General features: G+C 49.5%; 1 protein-coding gene across 1 annotated transcript in view; it reads left to right on the forward strand.

Moving 5' to 3' along the window:
• Positions 1-14,983, forward strand: part of zanl (zonadhesin, like) — a 41,274-nt gene that overhangs the window by 16,549 nt on the left and 9,742 nt on the right. The window contains exons 20-39 of the mRNA XM_069186867.1: positions 84-200; positions 523-647; positions 1,320-1,465; positions 2,209-2,352; positions 2,786-2,893; positions 3,255-3,424; positions 3,973-4,178; positions 4,955-5,096; positions 5,257-5,504; positions 6,650-6,827; positions 7,494-7,602; positions 8,200-8,294; positions 8,665-8,841; positions 9,719-9,921; positions 10,808-10,952; positions 11,611-11,852; positions 12,405-12,569; positions 12,984-13,111; positions 13,419-13,690; positions 14,095-14,306. Of these exons, the coding sequence (XP_069042968.1) occupies positions 84-200; positions 523-647; positions 1,320-1,465; positions 2,209-2,352; positions 2,786-2,893; positions 3,255-3,424; positions 3,973-4,178; positions 4,955-5,096; positions 5,257-5,504; positions 6,650-6,827; positions 7,494-7,602; positions 8,200-8,294; positions 8,665-8,841; positions 9,719-9,921; positions 10,808-10,952; positions 11,611-11,852; positions 12,405-12,569; positions 12,984-13,111; positions 13,419-13,690; positions 14,095-14,306 (3,332 nt within the window). The remainder of the gene's footprint in view (positions 1-83; positions 201-522; positions 648-1,319; positions 1,466-2,208; positions 2,353-2,785; positions 2,894-3,254; positions 3,425-3,972; positions 4,179-4,954; positions 5,097-5,256; positions 5,505-6,649; positions 6,828-7,493; positions 7,603-8,199; positions 8,295-8,664; positions 8,842-9,718; positions 9,922-10,807; positions 10,953-11,610; positions 11,853-12,404; positions 12,570-12,983; positions 13,112-13,418; positions 13,691-14,094; positions 14,307-14,983) is intronic.

Raw genomic sequence — 14,983 nt, forward strand, 5'->3', positions numbered from 1 at the left:
CTCACAGGCTTAGCATCCCATCCTTGGGTATCTGGATCTCTGCGTCTCCTCACAGGCTCACTTTTATCTCTGTCCATCCACAGGCTCGGCTCACTGCTATGTATCAGGAGATCCTCACTACATGACATTTGATGGGCGTATCTACAGCTTCATGGGCACTTGTACTTACACCCTGGCCAGGACCTGCCGCAACAACAATGGTACCGGCGTCTGTCCCTCACACTGATTGCTAAAGGCCTTGTTCCAGTCTCATCTGGGAGCGTGCTGTGCGAATTTGTATACGTGGAACATAATCAGTGAAATCCTGTTGTTACCTTGCAAATTCACTTGGACAAAAAGTCTTTAAGGCTAAAGCAGCTTTTAATTGTAATATAAGTCTACAAGAAAATCAGGATCAAAGACTTCCATGGATAAGTGTATGTTTGCACTAAGCTAAAATGGTTCTTGAGGTGCTATCTGTTCATGTGCCAGATTTGATGTGCTGTCTCTCGGTACTAAGATGCTGCATTTTGTCTTGTCTAGGTCCCTGGTTTTCAGTAGAGGGAAAGAATGAGGAGAGAGGGATGCCAGGCGTCTCCTACCTGCGCAAAATCTACGTCACAGTCAATGGAGTTACTGTCACGTTGATGAAGAGCCGCCGGACCTTGGTCAGTGTAGACACAGTACAGTCTGTATGGTCAGTGTAGCCTGTGTGGTCAGTAAAGCTGTAGATGCAGTAAGACTATATGGTCAGTATAGACAGTTCTGCCTGTCCAGACAATGAAGCTGTAGACACAGTAGGGCGTGTATGATCAGTAAAGCGGTAGAATTACTGAAGGGTCTATATGGTCAGTATAGACAGTTCTGTCTGTATGGTCAGTAAAGCTGTAGATGCAGTAGGTCCTGTACCGTCAGAAAAGACAGTTCTGCCTGTATGGTCAGTAAAGCTGTAGATGCAGTAGGGCCTGTACTGTCAGTAAGACAGTTTGCCTGTATGGTCAGTAAAGCTGTAAATGCAGTAGGGACTGTACCGTCAGAAAAGACAGTTCTACCTGTGTGGTCAGTAAAGCTGTAGATGCAGTAGGGACTGTACCGTCAGAAAAGACAGTTCTGCCTGTATGGTCAGTAAAGCTGTAGACTCAGTTGAACCTGCATGGTCAGTGTAGCTAAAAACACAGTATATTGAGTGTAAATTACAGTAAGTCTATGTATAGAAACAATCCAGTATACCAGCAGGTTCTGTAGAGTCTACAGTGCAATCTGTAAACACAGATAATGCAGTGAGCATCTGTGGTCCTATAAAGCAGCTGGAAACCGAATCCCTCTCACTGTCCCCTCAGGTAAATGGTCTGAGGGTGGCCCTGCCTCACTCCCCCTCCCCCTGGATGTCCCTCTTCCTGTCAGGGCAGTACGTCACTGTGAGCACCCCCTTCGGGCTGACAGTGCGCTGGGACGGCAACCACTACGCTCACATCACTGTGCCCAGGTGAGCCAGCGCGTCAGGGTGTGATCTGCTGTGCTGTGTTTCTCCATTGGGCAGGTCACAACAGGGCTTCTAAAAAAAGACAATAAATATCACCACACAAATAAGCTTCCAGACCAGTGCTCTTTAATTACAAAGCGAAGGAAATCAAAACCAGCCACCAAAAAGCAAAACAATATAAAGGAAAACCTGGCTCTGCTTCGAGCAGCTTACTAAGCTTCTACCTGCTTCAACACACAACCGAGCCCCTGAGACCTAGTTCCTCATGGGATCCAGTCCCTTACTGAGACCTCTTTGCAAACTCTTCAAAGTGAAACACTCACAATTTTCATGGTCCAATGTTCCTGAATTTCAGGCCTCTGGTCAGACAGTCTCAAACAGAATATCTCCCTTCAGCTTCTAGCTAGTAGACTCATTAACTAACACAGAAAGCTTCTGATTCCTGCTGTGTAAACATTCACCTGACCAATCACCTTCCTTGGACTGATCAGGTGATTGAGGGCAGCAACAGTTAATTCCCCCCCCAAAGGCTTCTGGGAAATGTAGTCCAGACACTATGTGAGAGTGGGTATGTGTGAGTGATTGTATGTCAGGGTGTAAAAGAGTGTGTGAGGTTTTGTTCAAGAATGTGAGTGTGTAAGATATGTGAGTCTAAGGGAGAGCGAGAGTGACTGTGGCTTCTATTTGATAGCCTCATCCTCCTAATCTGGTGTCTGTTCCTCTGTAACGCCCCTCCCTCCCCTCAGCTCCTACTATGACCAGATGTGTGGCCTATGCGGTAACTATGACAACGATGCCGGAAACGACTTCATGCTGCCAGACGGCAGTCAGGCGATAAACTCGGATGACTTTGGCAACAGCTGGCAAACTGACAAAGACGAGGACAAAACGTGAGTACAAAGACTTTGAGGGTGTCCGAACCGGAGACCACCATGGGCTGCTGTGTGCATTTTATGCCACATTCCAATTTTCCAACTGGGAATTCTCAGTTACAATTCTACTCTCCAGTCTAAAATTCTCTACCAAAATCCTATTCTCCCTATACTGAAGAATAGGGAATTCTTTTCCACAATCCCAAACTCATTCACCAAGTGCTCCAGGACCCAAGACCTGAGCCTCCCTTTATCCCACCCTGGGCTTGTGGTACTGCCTGTCCCACTTTCCTCTCAACCAGGCTGCTTTTCTTCGCAACATTCTCATTGCTTCCCTGCAGGGCCTTGAGGTGCCCTGTCATGAATGGCCCAGGGTACGATGTGTGTGGCTTTTGAATTACAGGGATTGTGGGACAAGAGTCTCACTTCCACTTTCTGTTTCCCTCCACAGCTGTCGCCCTGGCAATGACACGGACCACCCCTGTGATGAACACCTGGGCGCAGAAGTGGCCAAACCGGAAAAATGTGGCAAACTGACCAACAAACAGGGTCCTTTCAGGTACTCTGAGGCACTGAAACACACACACAGTGAGACCCCTATATACACACTTAAACAACGATAACACACAGACACACTGACACACACACTGAGACAATGACATACATACACAGAGTTGTGCATTGTGGTACGATTGTGAAATACATACACTGAGTCATGAGTCTGGTGTAATTGTGGATATTTGTGCTGAGTTGTGTGTCTGGAGTAATTGTGGGATATTCGCACTGAGTTGTGCATCGTAGTATGATTGTGAGATACATGCGCTGAGTTGTGAGTCTGGTGTGATTGTGGATATCCGTGCTGAGTTGTGAGTATGGTGTGATTGTGGATATCCGTGCTGAGTTGTGCGTCTGTCCTGCAGGGACTGTATCGCTGTGGTAGACCCCAACCCTTATTTCTGGAGCTGCGTGTACGACATGTGTCGCTACGAGGGGCTGCTGCAGACTCTGTGTGACCAGCTGCAGGCCTACACTGATGCCTGTCTGGCTGCAGGAGCCACTGTCCACCAGTGGAGGGCGCCAGACTTTTGTCGTGAGTGCCATTACCCCTCTCTCCTTGTGTCACCTTTTCTCTCTCTCGCTTAGCTTTAGTGCACAGATCATGTACGGTGGTCTTCATCCATCCATGAGCCTGTCCTGGAACCATGGGACACAAGGCAGGACACACCCTCACTGGGCGGGACGCCAGTCCATCACAGGACACAAGGCAGGACTACACCCTAGATGTGGCCGCCACTTCGTCGCTGGTGCTCTCACATATATGGGGGACAGTTTAAAGTCTCCAAATAGCCCAGCCTGTCTGTCTCTGGCATGAGAGAGGAATCCAGAGCACTAAGAGAAAACCCATTCAAAGCAGTGATAGTGATAGTGATAGCGATAGTGCTATAGTATTCAACATCCCTAGAAGAGTTCCCTTGTTTAACCATTTCCTGTCTTTCTTGCATCACACATGACCCGTGACTATGGCTGGGCATGGGTACACGTCTGTCACGGGACAGATGTGACACTGAGGTGAACAATGAGGTGCCAGTGTGTGTGGATTAATCCCCCTCCTCTCCCCTCTCTCCCCTCTCTCCCCAGCTCTGCTGTGCCCTCCCAACAGTCACTACACCCTGTGTGGCAGCCAGTGCCCCGAGACGTGTGTGCCCGGCCATCTGCCAGTGGGGGGGTGCAGCTCTCGGTGTGTGGAGGGATGCCAGTGTGACCCGGGCTTCGTGTTGAGCGACGAGAGCTGTGTGCCCTTGAGAGACTGCGGCTGTGTGGACCCCCAGGGCTCATACCACCCTGTGAGTGCCCCCCACTGCCCTCAGGGCTCTTCACTCAGATTTCATTTTGCCCGGCTCAGACTGTTGCTTTCCTGCATCAAGGGATTATTAAAAGCCACATCACTCTTCAGCTCACAACTGACAACCCTCTGAGCCTGGTCAGTATCTGGACCAGAGACCTCCTAGGATAGCTAAGGTTGCTGCTGGCAGAGGTGTCAGTGGGCCAGCAAGGGGCTCTCACCCTGCGGTTATGTGGGTCCTAATATCCCAGTACAGTGACGGGGACACTATACTGTAAAATAGGCGCCATCCTTTGGATGAGATGTAATCAAAAATGGATCAAACTATTACCCTGCGTCCATCTGCTGTCAGTACTCAATCACACTACTCCTCTGTCTCAGTCTCAATATCTAATCATACTGCTCCCATGTCTCCATCTATAACCAATAAATCATTCTGTGATTCAATCTTTAATCAGTAACTCTTCATTGACAGTACTGCCTCTGCCTCCAACTATAAGTCAATAATGTATTAAATAATCTCCGTACACCAATCTGTAATCAATAACTAATCACACTATCATGCTGTCTAAGTGTGTGTTTCTCTCTCTGACTGTGTGCTGCAGGTGATTGAGACTCTGCAGTCCTCTCTCACATCAGTCTATGACTCTGTGCTGCAGGTGATTGAGACTCTGCAGTGCTGTCTCTGTTCATCAGTCTGTGACTCTGTGCTGCAGGTGATTGAGACTGAAATTCTGTCTCTGCACATCTCAGTCTGTCTGTGACTCTGTGCTGCAGGTGGATGAGAGCTGGTATCTGCCAGGCTGTACCCAGCGCTGTGTATGCCAGGGAGAGGGTGTAATCCACTGCGATAACAGCAGCTGTTCCCAGATGGAGATTTGTCAGCTGCAAAATGGGCAGTATGGCTGCCAGGGACTGGGTAAGATGTATTATACTCTCTTAAACTATATTGCATTAATCTGTAGTGTAACAGACCACACTGCCCTGTACTATGCACTATTAATCTATACTGTATTGTACTAGACTGTACTGTGTTAGTGAGCACTGGTATATTGAATGGACAACCTCCTCTGTCTCAGACAGGGCCACGTGCTCGGCCACAGGTGACCCTCACTACACCACCTACGACGGGAAGGTCCACCACTTCCAGGGCTCCTGCTCCTACACGCTGTCCCAGCCGTGCAACGCCTCCTCACACCTGCCATACTTCTCTGTGGTGACCGAAAACGAGCACCGTGGCAACAACAAGCACGTGTCCTACGTGAAGGCCGTGAGGGTCAGAGTTCACCAGCACACCATCGCCATGAGCAAAGGCCGCAGAGTGCAGGTCAGCCACACTTGAGAGGTCCCCCTGTAATTTGGTGTGACGTTTTTATAGATGACAGTATAGGTTGGGTGCTACTGTCTCCCCAATCTATTAAACCTGTATCCAGTTCTAGGTGACACTAGAAGCATTTCTGACAGGCCAGAATAATGAGGAAGGAGAGGGCCTAATTCTTTTCCTCTTGAAGGAAAGGACCAGAATCAAGCTTCGAGAGGGATCTTTTATTTTTATTTTTAATCAATAATTAAATATATAATCAAAACATTAGTTTTTGTCATGTGCAACCGATGTGGAATGGGCTATTATGTGCTAAACATGTCTTGGTTGCAGTTCCAAAGCCCGTGACCGCACACAGGGGAGAAGGTGGAAGTCTGGGCCATTCCTCAGCCCAGCCCACTTTGCAGCCACTCACCTTTTGACACATCATAGGTAGCCCCTCTCTCTACTGGAGGATCAACTCTGATTGGAGGAGACGTGCGTCTTTCACTGACAGCACTGGGTGACTACAAGCTCCCAGGAGGCCACAGGAAGAGAGCCAGGAGAGAGTGGAGGCTGACTAATCCCCTTCCTTCCCTTGGTGAATGCTGGTCATGGTCAGTTATTGACATGACCCAGGCTTGAACTTGCGATCAAAGTGTTTAAGCCACGAAGGGAAACTCTCCACAGAGCAGCACTCAATAGCTGAATCAGATACAGGGCCTTGTAGCTGGGATGTAGCCCCTGATAGTTTTTAGAACAACTTCACATCAGCACTTATAATTATGTTCATCCTCCACGCCCCCTCCCTTTTGAAGGAGCCAACTATCACTTGGCTGGTCTCACTGTAGCCCCGTCTCATTCCATATGGCCTGGGTGAGGAGAGTGCTTCACCCTCCTCCTCTGACAAGGTGAGCTCGCAGGCCTCACAGAGCCCCCTGGAGGGCGAGGACTGTCACTGACAACCCTTCCAGCCCTGTAGGGCTCAGCCTACACTCTGCAAGAGCACTGGAGATTGCCTGTATAAGATGTGTTTGATGGAAAAAACAAGCTTTCTAAATTAAGTATTTTAAGTATTGCTCTATTGGTTAAGACTTATTGCTATATGCATGAAGAAGGAAAGAACCTGCATTCTTCAAGAATATCAGACCCTGTGCATGTGTGTCTCCCAGGTGGATGGGGTACAGATGACCCCTCCAGTGTTCCTGGATCAGGGGGTGACCGTGCGTCTGAGCGGGGTCTTTGTCACAGTGGAGACGGATTTTGGGCTACGTGTGCGTTTTGATGGAAACCACCATGCGGACGTCAGTGTGCTGTCCACCTATAGCGAGCAGCTTTGTGGGCTGTGCGGTGAGGGCCTTCTTCGTCGTCATCATCATCATCTTCCTTGCACTCATACCAAAGAGGCCTCTGGGACCTTCCTGGTTCAGACACAGATTCACTCTCCTTCACTGTCGTGGGTGCTAGGTGTGATCATGATCATAGCAGCTGTAAGTCTTCAGAATGGTCCACTGTGCCTTACAAGTACATTTATCAGGGCACCACGGTGTGTTACGCTCTGACAGGGAGCAGCTCGTTTCCCGGCGTTGCCCTGGGCAACCCGAACATTTACAGGGGCTCTCAACCTCCCTCCGATCCTGTGTGATCCTTTGTGGTCAGGACACATTTCTCAAAAAGCTCATGTCTCAATCTCGATCCCAAAACCAATCGATTAATTAAGCAGGCTATTTAAGGCTTTCTTCCCCACTGATTCAGTGCTCTGACATTGAGATAGAGCTTTCGGTGCTAGCTCTCACTTCCACTTTATGCTTGCCCAAACTGACACCTTTTTGCCAAATCTCCGAGCACTGATTCAGCAGAGTCTCAGTGACAGTGTGTGTCCCGGCGACAGTGTGTGTGTCTCAGAGACAGTGCGCGTATCCCAGCAACAGTGTGCGTATCTTTCATTGACAGTGTGTTTCCCCCAGTCACAGTGTATCTCAGTCTCTTTAACAATGTATCTCTCCTGCCCCACAGGCAACTATAATGGCAGACCCGGTGATGACAATCTGAGGCCAGATGGCAGGCCAGCAGACAGCTCCAGTGAACTGGGCGAGAGTTGGCAGGTCCCAGACAACCGCACCGAGTGAGTCTGACTGCTGTGTATTACTCTGCATTATTCGGTCATGCATTCTCGGTGCAGATGACCTGCGCTGTGCCAGGTGCTCCTGTATGGCTGACCCAGTTAAGGTGCTCACTTCCAGCTCAGGTTGAGTCCTGTACTCTGTTGCTTGCCAGTTTGGAGGCCTGGACCATTGGCTAACAGTGGGTCCTGAATGGTGCCAGTCCCTGGACTTGAGGGTTCCTGAGCAGGAATGTCAGCCAGCTCTCTCCTGCTCCACTGTGGAGCTGGCAGGTGCTTCACAGCAGTTCAGCTGATTCCTAGTGGGAGTGTGGGAGGAGAGCTTTCACAGCCCATGCTGGTATAGGAGTTGCAACACCATGAGGAAGTGATCAACTGTAGGCATCTCCACATTGGGAGAGTACAAAAATAGTGCAAACTGTCAGTCCCTCTCACCATGATGACAGGAAGGGTCATAGTGGAATGTAGTCTACATAGTGGAACCTAGGCATCTGCTGAGTCTTGATTTCAGAATCGCTCATGTCAAGAGCATCTCAGATGGGTTTTAGTTTCCTACAAGACACTTCATTCTCCTCCTGCCCACCACTTTCTGTCTCTCAGGTGTTCCCACGATGGAGGGGTGGATGTCTGTGACAAGAACATTGAGGCTGAAGCCAAGAAGCCCACCAGCTGTGGGATGATCATAGACCCCCAGGGTGAGTGCTGCCTCTGGGCGCCTGCCTTGTGCCAAACTGAACCCCACTTCACCATCACACACTGCCCCACACAACACCTCACATCCACTGACCCCACTCCATTCTCTCGCACTCCACTGTCACATACTGCTCCTCACAACATCTCACATCCACTATCCCCACTCCTACTCCACTCTCACTCAGTATCCATCACACTGACCACACTCCCACTCCACTCTCCCTCAGTATCCATCACACTGACCCCACTCCCACTCCACTCTCCCTCGAGCCATTATAAACCTGATGAATGGATCAGAACCCAGGAATCATTGTCTCTCATTCCTGCATTGCCCAGCAGTTAGCAAGCCCCCATCCCTGTTTCTCCTGGCAGGAGTGTTCCAGCCCTGCCACAGCGTGGTGCCCCCGGAGGTGTTCCTGGAGAGCTGTGTGTACGACCAGTGTGGCACAGGGGGCGACACCGTGGCTCTGTGCCTCGCCTTGCAGTCCTATGCTGCCCTCTGCGCCCAGGCCGGTGTGCCCATTGATTGGCGCAACAAAACCTTCTGCCGTGAGTACTTGTTCTGAGGCTGCTGCTGTGCGTGGTGTTGGTGGACCAGTAGGTGGCGCTCCTAGTGCAGTCACTAAGCTGCATGAGTGCCGTTCTTTAAATGAGATGCTAAAATGAGGTTCTGATATTCGCTCAACTAAGATCCCCCTGGCACTGGGTGCAGAGAACAGCCAAGTTAACATATAACCAAGTCCATCCCTATACTGTTGCATAATGTACTACAGTATATGGTATGTATGGTTAAAAGACATAAGCAACCATGATAATTTAAGGATGAATGCATTGGCTTGAAGTTGATTAAAATAACATTGAACAACTAAAAGAAGTAACAGTAATCACAAACTTAATCAGCTAAAATAAACAACATAGACTCTGCGTCTAGCTTGAATTTCTCTGTGATCATCACACCCCACACCCCAGTGAGCCTTTAAAGTCGTCCCCAGCCTGTGATTCCCCACACTGCTGACACAGAACCTGGAGCGTTCGTGACAATATGAGCACAAGACCTTGCTGTGATGCGGATGCCACGTAGGGGGTGCTTGGTCAGGGGGGCAGGGAGAGGCTCACTCGCTAGATTCGTCTCATGATCCCAGTCTGTTATGCAGCTGATCTGAAAGTTGTGTTTAATAACCTTCTGCTCGGTTTCATCCCGCTCTGCTTTTTTTTTATCCAAGGCCCTGTTGTCCAGACCGATTACTAATAAGTGAAATCGTAAATGGTAAAATGACAGTTGTCAAGACCTACTGTAATCCCCATCTCACTCTCTCACTCTTTCCCTCTTGTTGGTAATCCCCTCTTACTCTGCCCCCTCTCTCAGTGTCTTTTTAAATTGTAGCACCCAGATTTGTCCGTATTAACCCCCCTTCTCTCCCCCCAGCTCTCACATGCCCGGTTGGCAGTCATTACTCCCCCTGTGGTAACGCCTGCCCTGCCAGCTGCACTGAACCCGGAGCCCCCAACTCCTGTGACCTCCCCTGCGTGGAGGGGTGCGTGTGTGACCCTGGCATGGTGCTCAGTGGGGACAAGTGTGTCCCCTTCAACCAGTGCGGCTGTGTGGACAAGGATGGCAGCTACCGCCCGGTATGCAGCACACGGTGCATGATGGGTAGCTCTAGCCTCACAGGGTCACAGGGTCAAAGGGTCATAGGTCACAGGTCACAGGTCACAGTGTCCTGTGACCTTCATTTAATCACTTATCAAAGCTCCTTAATTAAGCTAATTAGCATAAGAAGTTACCTGAAATCTGTAGGTGTTAAGAGAGGCACCTGTAAGATCTGCAGGCTTGGATCAGATCAGAGCATTGTGTGTGAACAAGCTCACATTGCAAAAGCTGTTCTGAAAGTGACAGGTTTCCTCATAATCATCTTAACAATCTTTGAGAAGAGCAATGTGCATATCTGTTCCGGCAATCCTTTCTGTTTCTGTAATTTGTTTGTACTGGATTTCTGTGTGTATCTGGCTTGTGCTGTGTGTTTACCCATGTGTGTGTCCACCTCTGTGTATTTGCCTCTGTATCTTTACCTGTGTTCACCTATGTGTTCCCTGTGAGTGTGTGTGTGTTCACCTGTGTGTTCCCTGTATGTGTGCTCCAGATGGGGCACAGCTGGTTCCCTGTGTCTGACTGCTCCGAACGCTGTGTGTGTGTTTACCTGTGTTCACCTGTGTGTTCCCTGTGTGTGTGTGCTCCAGGTGGGGGACAGCTGGTTCCCTGTGTCTGACTGCTCCGAGCACTGTGTGTGTGTGTTCCCTGTGTGTGTGTGCTCCAGGTGGGGGACAGCTGGTTCCCTGTGTCTGACTGCTCCGAACACTGTGTGTGTGTGTTTACCTGTGTTCACCTGTGTGTTCCCTGTGTGTGTGTGCTCCAGGTGGGGGACAGCTGGTTCCCTGTGTCTGACTGCTCCGAACGCTGTGTGTGTGTGTGTTTACCTGTGTTCACCTGTGTGTTCCCTGTGTGTGTGTGCTCCAGGTGGGGGACAGCTGGTTCCCTGTGTCTGACTGCTCTGAACGCTGTGTGTGCTCCTCCTCTAACAACATCACCTGTGAGCCCTGGCGGTGCAGCCCAGCAGAGGCCTGTAGTGTCCAGGAGGGGACATTGGGCTGCCACACTACAGGTGAGGCCTCATCACACACAGCCCTGATACGACACACTGAACACTTACAGCACTGATGCACTGGGACATCGAATACACACAGCATTGATGTACTGCCACACTGAACACACAGCACTGATGCACTGACGAACTGACTCAGCACTGATACTGACACACTAAACACTCATAGCACTGATACACTGACAGTCTGAACACAGGCAGCACTCATGCACTGACATACTGAACACTTACAACACCAACACACTGACCACATACAGCACTGATACTGACACACTGAACACTCAGCTCTGACACTGAACACATGCCGCTCTGACATGGACAGGTGATATAGTCTACAGATGCACAACACCACATAGATACACAGTAAGAAAATATTATTTTTCCCAAAGTAAATATTTAAATTTAAACAATATTTAAATATTTAAGCAATACAAATAATTGAAAAATATTTGTAAAAACAGTTCAAGTTGTTACTGTAACACTAACATTTGTGGGCTTCAGCTTTTCGTTTGTCTCATACACTGTGCAGCCTCATTATACTTCAGATCCATTCGCTGTGCAGTAGACTGAAAGGCAGCAGAGCTGAGCAGGAACCTGTGCCCCGGTCCTCTGAGGTCCGAGCTCGGGGATAAGGCTGCGCTACCCCTGTATCCCACAGGTATGGGAGTGTGTCACATAGCTGGGGACCCTCACTACTACACCTTCGATGGCGTGATGCACACCTTCATGGGCACCTGCACCTACACCTTGGTGGATGTGTGCAACACCAGTCTGGTGACGCCCTTCACCATCGTAGCCAAGAATGAAGAGAGGGGTCAACCAGAAGCCTCCTACCTGCGCTCCGTCACCATCCAGCTGCAGGGAGCCACCGTGACTCTGAGCAAGAACAGGAGAGTGCTGGTGAGACAGAGGGAGAGAGAGGGAGCGGGCAGGGTGTCCACACAGGGCATGAGGGGGAGGGAAAGGTGTGCCTGAGTACTACAGCACAGTACCACAATCTGGCCCTACCTAGAACCCACTACAGCACAGTACCACACTCTGGCCCTATCTAGAACCCACTACAGCACAGTACCACACTCTGGCCCTAGCTAGAGCCCACAACAGCACGGTACACCATTCTGACCCTACCTAGAACTCACTACAGCACAGTACCACAATCTGGCCCTACCTAGAACCCACTAAAGCACAGTACCACACTCTGGCCCTATCTAGAACCCACTACAGCACAGTACCACACTCTGGCCCTATCTAGAACCCACTACAGCATAGTACCACACTCTGAAAAGCAACAGAAATGGTAAGTTTTGTACTATTGGACCCATTGATTGTATACACAATATAGTAAATAGAACAAAGTTAAGAAGGTACTGTAGTTCTGAGTAACTGTTGTAAAGAATGTGTGTTTCTGATATGTGTTAGTTGTGTCTAAACTTTTTCTCTGCATCTCTCTAGCTGGATGGTCGTAGAGTGTTGACTCCTCTGACCATTAGTGGGACAGGGGCAAGCCTGTCCACTAGTGGGGTGTACAGTGTCCTGGACACAGATTTTGGGCTGACTGTGAGGTTTGATGGGGTGCATCATCTGGAAATCACACTTCCTGGAGCTTACTACAATAAGGTACTACACTCTGACACAAAGCCTGAACACTACTACAGCAAAGTGCCACACACTGACACTATCTAGAACCCACAACAGCACAGTACACACGGTGACACTACTGTACCTAGAACCCACTACAGCATAGTACACACAGTGACACTACCTAGAACCCACTACAGCACAGCACCACACACTGACACTACCTAGAAGCCACTACAGTACAGCACCACACACTGACACTACCTAGAACCCACTACAGCACAGTACACACAGTGACACTACCTAGAACCCACTACAGCATAGTACACACAGTGACACTACATAGAACCCACTACAGCACAGCACCACACACTGACACTACCTAGAAGCCACTACAGTACAGTGCCCCAATCTGTGCCAGTGTGTGCCAGTATTAACGTCTTCTCTCTGCAGGTCTGTGGCATGTGTGGCAATTTCAATAACAACGGCAGTGATGACAGCCTAATGCCAGACGGGCTCCCTGCCAAGGATGTGGTCCAGCTGGGCAACAGCTGGAAGGCAGAAGGCGACAGTGATGAGGGGTGAGAGATCTAACACTACCCCTGATCACAGGATAGAGCACTACTGAACACAGAGCAGCATCCTCAATAACAGAATACTGTCCCTGAACACAGGGCAGCGTCCTTGATCACAGAGTATTGTCTCTGAACACAGGATAGAGCACTACTGAACACAGGGCACAGTCCTCAATCACAAAGTACTGTCCCTTAACACAGAACAGAGCACTCCTGAACACAGGCAGGGCACTGTCTCTGAACACAGGGTACTGTCCCTGAACACAGCATAGAGCCTGCAGCGGGTACAGTGTGTCTTCCCTGGCTCTCTCAGGTGCCAGCCTGATGACAGGGAGGATCTGGACCCCAAGTGCACACAGGAGGAGGAGTCCCACTACACCGCCCTCTGCATGGAGCTGCTCTTCGACAAGCGCTTCCAGGAGTGCCACGCCCTCCTGCTGCAGGAGCCCTTCCTGCAGAACTGCGTGTACGACATGTGCGAGTACGAGGGCATGCTGGGAACACTGTGCGACAACGTGGGGGCCTACGCCCAGGCCTGCCAGAGTCTGGGGATCACTGTGTCCTGGAGAAACTCCACTTTCTGCCGTGAGTCTGACCGACCCTCTGCGTTCTCCCTTAACAAACAACAATCAAAACCCAGATTGTTTGTGTAGTTTTTACTTTTTTAATGTTCAAAGGTGCTGTGCAGAGTCCCAGGGTGAGTGATCTGACAGGGGGTGTCAGAGGAGGGTGTGCACAGTCCTCATTCTCTCTTTGCAATAAAAAAGTTGGAGATGCAAAGTCAAGTTCTAAAACCCTGGTGAATCCAACTTTACAATATAAAAAAGTCTGTTTTTGTAGATTCGTTTCACATTTTTTTGTTTTTAGTAATCACAATTACTACTCCATAATAAATCTTGTCTGATGTGCTAAAACTTGATGTTTTCTTCTAAAGAGCTTTTGAGTGAAATGAAACACAGAACAAACCGATCTCTTCCTCTCTCTCTCAGCCCTACCATGTCCCCCCAACAGCCAGTACTCCCCCTGCACGGCCCCCTGCCCCCCCACCTGCGCCAACCTGTATGCTGATGCCAGCTGCCCTCGCCCCCCCAGTGCCTGCGTGGAGGGCTGCCAGTGTAACCCTGGCTTCGTGCTGAGCGGCGACCAGTGTGTGGCGCTGTCGAGCTGTGGCTGTGTGGACAGCAAGGGGGAATACCACGATGTAAGTGTCCCCCATAAACTGGGGGGAAATTTCAGTCTAGTATTGATGGCAAACTTGAAATCATCACATTACTATTCTTTAACAAACAAGTCCTGCTTTAAGAGTGAAATACGAGTAGTGAGATAGTGAGAGAGACCCTGGAACACCCCCAGTTAAACAGTATATTAGTGTTAAATAATACTGGAATACTCCATGTATCTCGGGTAAGCAGTAAAGGAGCAGTGTGCCGAGAGACAGGCTTTATTAAATGAAAATTGCATTTTTAATAACATGGCTGGCAAACAAGGATTGTGCTCACTTCTGATTAAACTCCAAGTAATAAAATTCAAACTGGGTTCCCTACCCTGCTTAGAGGCTAATTTGTGACATTCATGCAGAAAAAGACACTCATCACAGAACTGTGGCAACACATTATGTTATTGCAAATCTTATTTTCAGTCCATCCACGTTCTCTACACCCAACCTCACCAGACCTGACTAACAGTTCCTACAGCGGATCTAGAGCTTAGACCAGCTCAGAGGCCCAGTTTAAAGCACACCAGTAAAAAGATCTCAGCTCTGATGTCCTTTGCGTTCCTGGGCTTGATTTGATTGGGGCCTCCTTGATTTGTTGACTGAGCTGGGGGCTGTCTCCAAGGTCACTGGCGATGTGTGCCTTGGGGGCTGTAGCCCTGCTG

The sequence above is a fragment of the Lepisosteus oculatus genome, chromosome 3 (assembly GCF_040954835.1).
Source record: "Lepisosteus oculatus isolate fLepOcu1 chromosome 3, fLepOcu1.hap2, whole genome shotgun sequence".
NCBI lineage: Eukaryota > Metazoa > Chordata > Actinopteri > Semionotiformes > Lepisosteidae > Lepisosteus > Lepisosteus oculatus.